The following is a 13,241-nucleotide window of genomic DNA, read 5'->3' on the forward strand; positions in this document are numbered from 1 at the left end:
CAGTTATACACACTATTGTTTGAAAAAAAAATCCCTTTTTAAATGAAAATTCTAAAATCAAATCAGTTGACTAAGATGCAACTGGTACTTTTTTAATGGCATAGAGGCTATATGCTATACAAAAAGTGGACTGTGCTACCATTAGATAGATACAATGCTGGCTGAACAACCAAGGCAAGAGTATAGGATGGAGGGGGGGAACTATACTGGGCAGCAGCATGCATGAAGACTATCTAGGTGTGTTGGAAGATCACCAGCTGTACATGAGCCAACCATGGGATGTTGCTGCTGCTACTCTCCCCCACCCCCTCAAAAAAAGAAATGCAATCCTAGGCACTATCAACAGAAATACAATGAAGAGCATGAGACTCACTCCTCTATATTCTGCATCAGTGCTCCTAGAAAACTGTATCAGTTTGGGTCATCATAAAGTCCACTGACAAACTAGAGTATGTCTAGAGGAGAACAATTGTTATAACCTAACCTTGAGGGCAGTCAAAAAGTTAAAGGAAGGATTAATATCTAGCCAATCAATCAGTCAAAAACAGTAACAAAGGGAATGAATCAAATAACTTCAGAGACAGAATAAATATGGAAAAATCTTGGAGAATAATGGTCTGCATAACTATTACCTAAAAGAGGTTTCTTACAATGTTGCTATGTGACCTGGCTTTTAATAAGGGCAGGCTTCCTGTCAAAACTGAGCTAAAGGAAGTTCCAGAGCAATACTATGGACAAATCCCTCATCCCACAGAGAGACCATAAACATTTTTTGTTTTCACGGGGAAAAACAACATCTTCAATGTCATCTTCTCTTAGACTGTTGGGCATGCAGGAAGATAAGCAATCATGAAAAGTGCAATGAATCCAGCTTTTCAAGCTTCACTATAAGATTTTTTTTAACGGAAGGCAAACCAAAGAGATAGCACTAGTTTGAAATGCTGTTGTGGAAAGGACTCCACTGCACATATGATTTTGAGGAGTTTATTAAAGGAAAAGTGAAGCATCAGTTTTAAATTGTACAAAAGGAAAAAAACCTCATGTTGTAAATGTACAATTTACAGAATTACTAGCAAAACCAATCAAGGAGACACATTTAAAAAAACCCTACTGACTGCAAACTGAACTGGAAACCCATTGGAGGTAACTTGCTTGCAAACAGCATTTGTTTCACAGAATTCTGTAATGTTCAATGACTTTTCAATTTTTCATCTGATGGGTGGTGGGACGCAAGATTTGTCTTTGCTGGGTTCAAACCAGCAATAATAATACTCTGCCCACCAAACTGAAGGGCTGTTGCAATAACTTTTAACCACTTTTTAGAGAGAACTTTGTCCTGAAGCACCAGCCCAGTGACTTTAGCAACTTTAAAATTTCTAAACAGCTACCTTAAAGGAATGGCTGAATTATTGGGTCAAATATTTTTTGGTAATCACAATTTTGAGACAAGTTCAAATATTAGAGGTAAAAGTCCCAACTGCTAAATGAAAGTAGCATTATTTGATTTTAAGTTTTTAAGTTTCAACAGATATGCATTAAATAAACTTTGAATTCATTAAGGGACCTTTTAAAAAGAAAGGAATACTACAGTCATTTTGCAGTTGTTATATAAAGCACCTCTGTAGTGGATGTATCAAGTATGAGTTAAGATCTGCTTCTGAGTGTTCTAACATTCAAATTCCAAAAAAAAAAAAAAAAGGAAAAAGAAAAGATTATCAGTTTGGCCTCATTTTAACAGATGTTCTTATCAATTGGAGCTACGCTCACATCAAGTAAAGAAAAAATCCTTTAGCTACATTAGCAGCTACCAAGAAGAACTGTAATATTTGTAATATCTAAGCAGAATGAAAGTCCAGATCATTGAAGACATGGATAATTTCTTAGAACAATGATTTAGCTCATTACTTTTTGGATTGCTCTGCTTAAAAATCATTTAATAATTACTCTTAATAATGCACAGTTAACACTGAGAATGTAGCTGTATTCCATTGTAAGCTTAAGAACGTCACCATCTAAGCACAGTTTCTATGCAGCACATACAGTAAATCTAACTGGCAAAATTAATTTACAAAAATAGCACAAAAGGATATTTACGGCATGGAAAGTTAGACACTTCTCTATGGTACAGTTAAAATTGCTTTGAAAATGTAAGTGTGACTCCTGTCCCACCCACACCCCCACCCTTTTTCCCTTTGTGATTTATGTTCCATAAGAAAATTGCTGCTTTTGTACCTCAGATCTGATGGGGAGTGAAATAGGTAGTAGAAACAGCAAATAGATTACTGTAGAACCACTGGTTTATTTTACTGAGAATATTTTATTTGCTGGTATAAGTTGCTAAAAATGCACAGAACAAGTACCAATAGAAAATGTGCTGTTTGTGTGTTCCCCTAGTGCTATATAAAATGAATGTTACACAGCATCTGTTGGAAAAGTGGCTTCATGGACATTTCTTATTCTTATGCCCTATTATAAATAAAAATAAATCTTCTCAGAAGTATAAAATCTGGGTTTTTTTTTTTCTCTTCAGAATCTGACTTTTTGGCAGAGATGCACACATCTGACTTCTAACCTCTTTTGTAAGAGTGCTCCGCTCTCAATGGTCAGAGAAGATCTAGAAGTGTACCACACTGCTAGTCATATTCAGTGTGTTTAACAACACTTCTCCAGCCAGGATGGCTTGCTGATTAGCATCGCTGCTGGTCAATGGCTGACAGGCATAAATTTAATAAAAATGGCTAGCTTCTAAAACATAAAAAGGCAAATGTTAAAACATTTTGAAGTTGTACAGCAGAAAAATAAAGTTAAAAAGTTTTGTTTTCATTCAATGTTTTCTGAAAACATATGTAGAATTGTATATTCTTAATTTAAAAGTTTCTCCCTATCCAAGAAAAAAAAACCTGTATTAGGACTGTCAAGGACAGAGAAAATAAATGATTTGTAGGTCAGCCTTTCTGAGTTGACTGATTGGCCAATATTTCTTGTTTCATTCAGAAGCTCCTCTTCTCTGTCGTTACAAAAAGGAAATGACCTTAATCATTTGGTTAAAAATCAAACCAAATCACATCAAAATGTGGTTTTCATATTAGCTATCACAGTATATAGGCCTTGAGCTCTAAAGAACAGAGTTCCAAATTTGTATAATGTCTTCACCAGATTTTAGAACATTGGCATTCCAAATCCCTAGAAAATATAATGGAGAATAAAGTTAGGCTCTAGAAGATTATTCATTAAATCACAAACAATATTGTTCAATAGCTTACTGAATCGTCTTCAATGATAGCTGCAGAATCAAAGAAATCTGGCCTCAATTCAGCTCGTTCTCGTCGGTTCCTTGAAGGAGGCTGTAAAGAAAGTCTTTGTCAACTGAATTGGGGCATATATGTCTGTTTTGTAGAAATCCTTTATATAAATTATTTTAAACTAAAGAAGCTGAAAGCAGTTGCAAGAATCCAAACCATGATTTATGTTATAAGCTTTAGAGATTCCAGGGCTGAAATAGAAACATGAAGTTCTTGAAACCTACAGTATCTATATATTGGTTGGGTACTCATACTTAAAAACATTTGTTTCAACAATTATTCTCACCTGCTTCCCATTATAGCAGGATGATTAGGAACTGTAAACAGTATTGCTTAAATAACTTTTAGTTGTTTAGTTTCATTGGTAACCACATTTTTAACAAAAAAATTGTAGTGATAAAACTACTGACCAGATCAATAACCATTGTATCTTCGAATTCTTCATTCATGTCTTCTAACTGACCTCGGGAAGACATCATTACATCTTCAAAGATAGGCTCAGCATCATCCTCCATGAGACCTCGCCTTAATGGGAGATAGAAGAAACACAAAAATTATCAATAATTAAGTTGAATAATAAAGTGTGACCAGACTGTCCATTTACTTGTGCAAAGGGAAATTCCTTTCTCTCCTTCCTTCCATACTGGTTTTCAAATCTGCTATAGAGGATCTTTGACTTCCTGAAAAAGATCTAGCAAGGGAAGATGTTTACTAGGGGAATAGAAACCTCATTCATCAGCCATGTTTATTCTTCTGGCAAACTACTGAACATAATACTCTTGATTACTTCTTAATGTATGAGTAGATACTGATTGAAGGACAATATTGGAAAGCTTGTTACTGTCAGTCTTCTGGTAAGCTAATGTTGGTGTAGCAGTTAAGGTTCTGGACTAGAAACTGGGAAATTTTGAGTTCTAGTCCTCCCTTAAACATGAAAGCCAGCTGGATGACTTTAGGCCAGTCGTACTCTCAGCCCAATCCACTTTACAGAGTTGTTGTAGAGGTGGGAGCATTATATACACTGCTTTGAGCACAAAATAAATGTTTTATTCGTAGAAATTCCCATACGTATTCAAGATGTTTTACTAGGGCTATAGAAACATTCTGGATATGTACAAGTGTGCACATAGAAGAACTGGTTTTGGATGGCCCATGCTTGATCATAACACGTTTAATGATTACTTTAAATATTTTCAGCAACTGCAAACAGAATTTTCTTAACATTAACACAAAAATGGAGGTAAATCCAGTTAAAAGAGGTTTTGACCGTTCAATACAGACCTGATGCTTTAGCAGCTTCTAAAATAACTCATATGTTAGTATTACTGAAGAATTCAGTCTCAGAATCCAAACCTACTTTTTTTCTGTTAAAAGCTAAAGGAATCGTTTAAAATACCTATAATTAATATACAAGAACCTTGAAATCAAGAATTGGAAACTCCAGTTCTTTTCAACTAACGGATTTAAGTTTTGAAGAATACTAAGTTTATGTTCTGTGATTTAAAACTGAAATTAATCCATCAAAAGATTGTTTTTCACATCTCTTGGAAACATCTAGAATGTTTCTTAAAGGATGGACTATAATTTGTGTTGGCGTTGCAAGAAATTTGAGGGCATTTTAACTGATATGTTATGGCCATATTCTTCCTTACACCCTTTTTGCAGTAATATTATACAACATGTTGACAGAATTATTGAGAAAACTCTGGTTTTTGAAGACATGTATATTGTATTGAATTATCTACCAACTACTTGAAATTTCACATGTTCAAAACAAAGATGGGTTTTTCAAGCTCTAACAGTAGCAAAAATAATAATCCTTAGGAGATGGGAAAATACTATAATTCTAGATATAAGATTGGATTTTAGAGATGTGTGATTTAGCTTTTTTTTTTAAGAAAAGCATATATCTGGTTAATCAGAAAATGTCACATTATCCCTCCCTTTGGGAAAAAAATTGTACAGGCTTAGTCAACACTGAAAGCTTAGTTTTTCCTTTTAAAGACTTACAAAATCAGAAGAACTTGGGATATAGTTGTAGTTACAGTTTTTTGTTTGTTCTTTTTATGTATTTTCTTGGGTAAAGTACTTTCCTTTTGTTTTTGTGTATGACAAATTGCTTATTTTTATTTTACATTATTTTATGTATGTCTGAAAATGGATCAATAAAACTTTTTTTTAAAACATATATATTCCAGATGTTTTATTCTAGACATGAACTGGAATGTGGTTGTTCTGGACATCAGTGTTATGAATGTCTTGTGTTCCATTCCATTTTAGCTGCTGAGGTTAGAAATCATTTTTGTCTCTTGAGACTGGCAGAGGGAAGGAGCCATTCTTCGCAAAATGATGTTGGCAAAGGACTGACTGGATAACCAGCTACAGAAGAAGAAACTGCTGTGAGGCACCACTGGACTTCATGCTAGACTGGAGTAGTAGTGACTAGTGATAAGAATCGGGTTGCCTGCTGGCTGGCCGGCCTCACTCTGAGGCAGCCTCCACAGCCCCAATCCCATTTTGTTTGTTCATTTATTTTGGTTTCAGTTTGACTCAGTAGTGTGAGCTGGATGATGATTTAATTAGAAAGAGACAAAGATTCTCCCATTCCTCCCATCCTCTTGCTTTTCAAATCAGCCCCCCTTTTGACCCCCTAAAAATACCCCCAAAGCCCTCTCATCAAATAAGGCTTACTTGGGGAAATTAATCCAATTCAAGCAATTTCAGAAATGTATCCTGGCAGCACTGAAGTTGCTACATATATAATACACACATACATTAAATAGAGCCTTTCTTTTTCGTTCACTTTAAAGCTCCCTGCTCCTCCTACATTCCCCAGCTTAAAGCTCCGTAAGCACATTGTCAAAACTATACTTCCACACATGTACACACAATAAGAACCCTAGTGAACAAGCCATGACTGAGACAGCTAGGCTAATTAGAGAGCTAGTCACTTCCAGCATTTGCTAGTCAAGGGAAGGAGTCCTGATTTTAGTACTATGCTTGCTCCTCTTGAGGCAGCAGCGGTGCCACCAGCTGGCATTGTGGTGGATGAACTGACAGAGGGCCCAGTGCTGGAGAAGGAGCTCTTTCCTCCACAGAGGTGGATGAGGTAGTGCTCTTCTCTTCCACAATGGCCTCCTATTGTGGAAGAAGTAATTGATCAAATGAGTTGTACTTGTGTGAAAGATCAAAAACAGAGAACCAGCCCATCTTTCCTCACTTGCCTTTTAAGTATAATATCTATATTCCTAGGGGAAATGGTTAGTCTAGCTTCATGAAATTCTGAGCTGCAGATTTCAGACAAGACGTAAGAATTGTTCAGATTTTTGCAGCCCCAAAGGCTTATTCTTAACTTACTTTTCCCACATTCGAAACACCTGAAACTGCATTGTTTTTCGTTGTTTTTTTTGGTCTGGACTGTGACATGTAATAGTTCGTTTGGAACTCAGAACACATTTTCCATTATGTGCACACCCTTACTTAAAAGTTCTATTTTCAATGCAATTTTGAAGCTTGCTTTGATACTTTAATCCTGTTCCGCACAATGCAGATAGTTCCTAATTTTGGCTAGAGTGCTCCAGAATCAAGGTATTGCAGACAACCCAAAATATATGTGGTTTCATACAGTACAAATTGGAGTAACTTTTATCCACTAATTGTTAAAATAATTAGACACTAAGTGTATTCTTGGCTCCTATGAAATACTTACACTGTATGTCTCACACCACTTCTTCCTTTCATGTAGTTTATTCCCGTCCTGTCCTTTCGACTTAAATCTTCTAATTTCTGCTGACCCAACCAAGATATTTGCATCTGAGGACTTAAAGTGAATTTAGAAAATCAGAATACGAATATTTAACATTATTTTAATGTTACCTCTCTGTGAAAAAATGTACCATATTCAGTTGTTTCAAAATAGGAGCAGGGACCATATACTTAAATCCTTACTCTTGTAACTCACTGAATAATGTTGATATCTCTTAAACTAACCAACTCACTAGATTGTTTTAATTATATGAGGGGAAGTGGAGAGGAGGAGAACCACAAATGCAGAGCTTCTAGGAGATAAGAAGACTAGATATAGTAATGTAATAAGCTAAATATAAATACTGAAATTAGCCAATTTTTATCATCACTCAATATTAAGCAATCCTGAATTCGTAATCTAAGAATTGGTTACTTAACTTTAATTATAGTTCTTTGAGTGGTCATCTGTGAATATACAGATATACAGAATATACAGTATTTGCACCTGTGCAATACCTTCCTGGTAAAACTCTAGAGTTTAAGAGACTGTTTTGGCAGAACTTATGCTGCCATGTAATACACAGCCAGTCCTCGCTTAACAACCGGTCGCTTAACAACCAGTCACTTAACGACTGTTCAAAGTAACAACAGCCTTGGAAAGGGTGCTTTACAGCCTGTAAAGCACTTCTGACCATTCTGAAACATTGTGCCACTCCCCTGCAGTCACATGACCACATTTTGGGCGCTTGGCAACCAGCTTGCATTTACGACCAGTTGCCAAGCGCCCCACGATCATGTGATTGCCATTTGCAATCTTATCTGCCAGCGTCCCCAGAAAGTCAATGGGGAAGGTTTCAGATGGAGGGGAGGGAGGGGAGGGGAAACCCTTCCTGGAGCTGCAAGAATAAAGCTCAAATTCTGAAGATTTCTACTTCATTCCTCCAACCCAAGGATTTCCCCTCTGTGCATGGAGGGGTGGGGAAACTCTTTGGCAGGCAGCTCTTTCGCTCTGTCCACTTAACAACTGCAACTGGGAGCGCTGGGATTGTGGTCGTTGAGCAAATAAGTCATGTGGGCATTTTGCTTAATGACAAATTTGCTCAACAACCGAGATCCTGGTCCCAATTGTGGTAGTTAATCAAGGACTACCTATACATAAAGACATGGCTTACCCCTCAGTTCCTTTGACCCTGAAGTTGATTCCTGAAATCACAAAATAAGAAAGCACCTGAATTGGGGGGAGGGTTTGAGGGAGGCGGTTCACAGATGACCATTCAAAGATGGGAATTATAGGGGACTTCCAGTGGGGAACATGGCTGACTGAACAGCTGTGTCCACGAGCTCCGCGGACAGAAATGACAACATGGTGCTCTTTTGGGCTTTCGCATGTTTTTACCTGAAGCCCAGAGCTTTTTCATGAATAAAGAAAAAGCTTGGAATCATCCCATCCGTCCTCCAAAACGTCGCCTTGCAGCCAGAGAATTGCAAACAGCGTTCATGACGATCCAGTAAGAGACGACGGGAGGCTGGGACATCACCATTTCCAACCCGTGCTGTAGCCTTAAAGGGATGTTAGGTCGAGCCACCCCATTTCTAAATCACCCAATTTATATATTTTTTAAGTTTTTGTAGCCTAAGGGAGGCTTTCTACAACAAGAAGAAGCGGACTCTCTTGGTGCTTATCATTATTTCTGGATTAAATTTTTAATTTTTTTTTAAAGTTTTGGCTTCTTTTCCTGTTTAAATATTAAGAACAACTGAGATAATAGCCTCCCTACTATTATTTTTGTACTGAATTTGAAGGATTTAGTATTTTCCTACACGTTGAATCTGCCATTTTGAATCTTCAGTTTTCTGTTTTCACTTTCCTTGGGAGTTGTCTGTTAGCTTGTTAGTACACTTGTGTCAATTTCATTTGGAAGTTTTTCATTAACTTATTAACTCCTATCTACCTGAGTCAAGTATCTAGGGGGTGCCATAATCTACTGCCTGAAATATGGAGGATTTTAAGGAGACTTTTTCAGAGTCCTGTTGTGAGCATGAGCAGACCTTCAAAGAGAACTTCTCAGATTTCTGTCAGGCTACTTTGCAGAATATTCCGGACATTGGGGAAGATATTATTTTTGAAGTGTGTCATCTGGCTGAAGATGTTATGGAAGAAGATGAAGATTTTGGCAAGGATGGATAGGTTTCTACTGAAAGCAAGACTGAAGTAATGCCAGGCGAAGATCACATTTTGGTGCTGAAAGGGTTAAAGCGACAGTCTGAGCTGCAAATTACAAAGGGATTGGTTTTTCTGTGGAAATGTTATGGGAAAGAAGAGGTCTGGTTCTGCGGGAGGCTGCCTGAATTGCAAATCACAAATAGTGCTGTTTTTCTGAGGGATTGTTATGAGAAAGAACAGAATCTGTTTTGTGGGAGTTTTTTTGCTGACAAGTCTGAGTTTTCAAGGGGGGCAGATGGGCTGTCTGATTTTTGTAAGAAAACTGCCTTGTATGTAACAGGGAGATATGTAAATGTCTTGGTATATTTTGAAGTGGGGTAAAAATTTAAGAATGTTTAATGGAATTGACAATGAGGCTATTATGATTTCGTTTCTCTTTATTTGGATTAAGATTTATTGGGTTCTTTTTAAGGTTTGTTTGATTTGTAAGATTTATAAGGTATCTGTAAGGTATAATAATGGCTTTGTTTTTTAGGTTTAATAGGGTTAAGACTGTTGTAGTATTATTAACTTTAAAAGTAGACAATTTATATCTTTTTATAATTTGAATTTTATTATAGTGGACAGAAGTATACAGAATAGTGGTAGGAAGGAAATAAATAAATATCTTTTGGGGGAGGGAAGTTGATTTAGAGATTTATATATTTCCTTCTTTTTTTATAAGGGGAAGGAGCAACTGTATTAGTGATTTGTATATGTGTTAATGGAAGGATTTATAGAAATAATGTAATCTTCATTTGATATAGAGTAAAGCATTGAATATGGAAATTGCTGTATATCCTTGTTGAAAGTTGCAAGTCATTTCTTTATGTAATCTTCAAAATTCTTTTTTCTTGTGTTTCACACCTTTTTAGTTTTTCTTTTTTTTCTTTCTTTTTGTAGTTGTTTGCTTTTTGTAGTTTTTGTCTTTGTTTCCAACTTAGTAAAATTCTTATATAAAAAAACAAAGATGGGAATTATAGGTAGGTAACTAACTCTTCTTCATCACAATCCCTGTGAATTACCTATAACAAGGCTATTACTTTGGAAGTGGATTCAGGCTATTATGAAATCAAGGAAGCAAGAGACCACTGCATTGTTTCTGGATTGTATGTCCAATTGGTAACATTTAATAAATGTGACTACTTTGGCCAGGTTGCTGCTATACAGATTTCCTGCAGGTAACATGACTAAAAACTGCAACCAAAATGAATATACACCTCTTAATGACATGCCATTGCTTATTTTCAGGATGCTAGCTGGCAACATAAGGAAATGGCATTAACTACCCGCTTAGAGAGTCTTAGAAGAAAACTAGTCTTTGTGAGGTGCCTCATAGAATATGAATCAGTCCCTACAAACAAAATACATTTGGGGTGTGCAAGTCCTACTCCAAAATAATAAATTACTTAGGAAAGAGTATCAGAAGTATAAACTCTGCATTCAAAAATTATCATGGGTGAGAAGGATGGATTAAGAGGAAGAGTAACCTTGTCCCTTGAAAGGTCAAATAAGGAAAACCAGATCAGATTGTTGCATGCTCTCTTGGTTTCCTGCCACCAAGAATGCAGTCTTCCAAGTCAAACGTTTGACTCAGAACTGAGTGGCTTTTTAATTGGCAGAGAAAGTATTAGAAATGAGTCCATAGGCTTCCAGTGGGAATGGCGGATTGAAGGGCTGTGCCCGCCGCTTCAGCAGGTGGAGCTGACAACGCAGTAACTTTTTTCGGGCTCAGGCAGGTTTTCCTTAAGCCCAGAAATGTTCTCCAGATCAAGGAGAATACCTGGAATCATCCCATCTGTCCTCCTGATGGCAGTTTGCAGCCAGAAGATTGCAAACAGTGTTTCGTGTTCAACTGGTAAGAGCCAGCTGGGAGGCAGGGACTTCATCACTTTCCAAGCCGTGCTGCAGTCTTATAGGGACACACTAAGACCAGCCACCCCATTTCTAAATTACCAATTTGTATTTTTTTAAAGTATATATACCCCAAGAGAGGGTTTCTACAGCGAGGAGAAGCTGGTTCTCCTGGTGCTTAACATTATTTTGGGGATTACTTTTTTTAAAAAAAATTCTTTTACGTTTTGGATTTCATTTTCCTTCCAAAGGAAATTCCAAAGATTGAGAGTAAACAATTGCCTTCCTATTATTATTTTTGTATTAAATTTGAAGATATTAACATTTTTCTACATGTTAAATTGGCTGATTTGAACCTTCAACTTTCTGTTTTCACTTTCCCTTGAGAACTGTCTGCTATCTCACTTTCACTTTATGTAAACACACTTTGGAACTCTTCCATATCTTTGACTTTCGCTGATTAAGCTCCTAGGGGGTGCCATAATCTACTGCATGAGACATGGAGGATTTCAAACAGATTCTTTCTGACTTTCACCAGGATTTTAAATAGATTTCTTCTGACTTCTATCAAGCTTTTATGCAAGATATCCAGGACATTGTGGAAAATATGAGATCTAAAATGTGCCATCAGGTTGGGGATGTGGTGGATGAAATTGAGGAATTTAAAAGCGATAGAAAGGTTTTCTTTAAGACTGAGATTGAGATTTTTATCAAGATGCTGAATGAAGATTGGATAATGGAGTTGGAGAAATCTAAGGGAGAGAATGATCTGCAAGCCAGAAATAAAATCAATCTCCTGGTGGAATGCCATGAAGAGAACCTGGAATCCTTGAGGGGGCAGTCGGGCTGTTTGATTCTTTCAAGAGGGAAGCTCTATGTGCACATTGTGGGGATATGTAACTGCTCTGGTTTATTTTGAAGTGGGATAAGGGTTGAAGAACGTTTATCTGGTTTGCTTTAAGGATTTGATTGATGCTATTTGCCTTTAAAGATTTGGATTTACTGTCTTGAATTGGCTTTGATTTTTGGGTTTATTAAGATTGGGATTATTAAAATCCCCTCCCCTAAAAAAACATTTATTTAATTATTTCCTTCCTACCACTATTCTGTATACTTCTGTCCACTATAATAAAATTCAAATTATAAAAACATTAATTGTACTATTAAGTATAATAGCAGAGAACTTATGTGCTTTTTAATTTGATTCTTATTATAGTAGACAGAAATGTATAGAATAGCAGTAGGAAGGGAATAATTAAACATGTTTTATCTTTGGGAGGGGAGAAAGATTTTTAGGAGGTTTATATGAACTTTTTTTCCCTTTATTTTAATATAAGGGGGAGGAGTAACTGTACTTACGTGATTTTTATTATGTGTTAAAGTGGAATGACTTATAGAAATAATGTGGTGTTTTGGTTTAATATAGAGTAAGAGATTGATTATGGAAATTTTTGTATATCCTTGCTGTTAAAAGTCAGAAGCCACATCTTTTTGTAAATTTGAAAAAGTTTTCTCTTGTGTTTCCACACTTCTTTCGTTTGTTTTCTTTCTTTGTAGGTTTTTTTGGTAGTTTCTATTCTTCTCTTGAAATCTAATAAAATTTACTATAAAAAAGAAATGAGCCCCATGAAAGTACTGGCTGTCTAACATTTGGGTATTTGTAAAGCAAACTCTTATGAAAATGCTTAACTGCTGGATGCATAAAAACAGAAAACTTATTAACTGGTGCATGAAAAGTAGCTTACCACCATTCTCATAGTGTAAGTACTGATAACGATGAGAGAAGATTCTCTTTATGTTTATAGAAATGAGGAATGAAAAATCATATGAATGCCATATGAGCAAGCACAGCAAATAAGAGTTGTTTCCATGTATAATTATAAACTTTCTGTGTGGATGGCCTCCTGGCCTCAATTAACATTTGCTCAATTTTATCCCAATGTCATTAGATTTTCCTGGCAGAGAGGTTGAATGTGGTGAGGTCTAGATCACAAGTTTTGCCTTTGGCTCTGATAAGAGATTGGGAATAACCGGGAGATACTGGTAATGATGTTGAAACTGACCTACTATGGAAGTAAACCAGGGCTGGCATGGCCACTGTGGAAGAATGAGGATACAATCTATGTGCTTCAATC

The 13,241-nt window shown here is 36.4% G+C and overlaps 1 protein-coding gene across 4 annotated transcripts in view; it reads right to left on the reverse strand.

The window, feature by feature from the left end:
• Window positions 1–968: 968 nt before the first annotated feature.
• STAG1 (STAG1 cohesin complex component) overlaps window positions 969–13,241 on the reverse strand; it is a 205,521-nt gene continuing 193,248 nt past the window's right edge. For all 4 annotated transcript variants that reach the window (XM_063306863.1, XM_063306861.1, XM_063306862.1 and 1 more), the window contains exons 31-34: window positions 7,012–7,122; window positions 3,713–3,827; window positions 3,264–3,344; window positions 969–3,183 (exon numbers count right to left, since the gene is read on the reverse strand). In XM_063306863.1, the coding sequence (XP_063162933.1) occupies window positions 3,160–3,183; window positions 3,264–3,344; window positions 3,713–3,827; window positions 7,012–7,122 (331 nt within the window). In that variant the 3' untranslated portion in view covers window positions 969–3,159. The remainder of the gene's footprint in view (window positions 3,184–3,263; window positions 3,345–3,712; window positions 3,828–7,011; window positions 7,123–13,241) is intronic.

The sequence above is a fragment of the Candoia aspera genome, chromosome 6, assembly GCF_035149785.1.
Source record: "Candoia aspera isolate rCanAsp1 chromosome 6, rCanAsp1.hap2, whole genome shotgun sequence".
In the NCBI taxonomy this organism is placed as follows: domain Eukaryota; kingdom Metazoa; phylum Chordata; class Lepidosauria; order Squamata; family Boidae; genus Candoia; species Candoia aspera.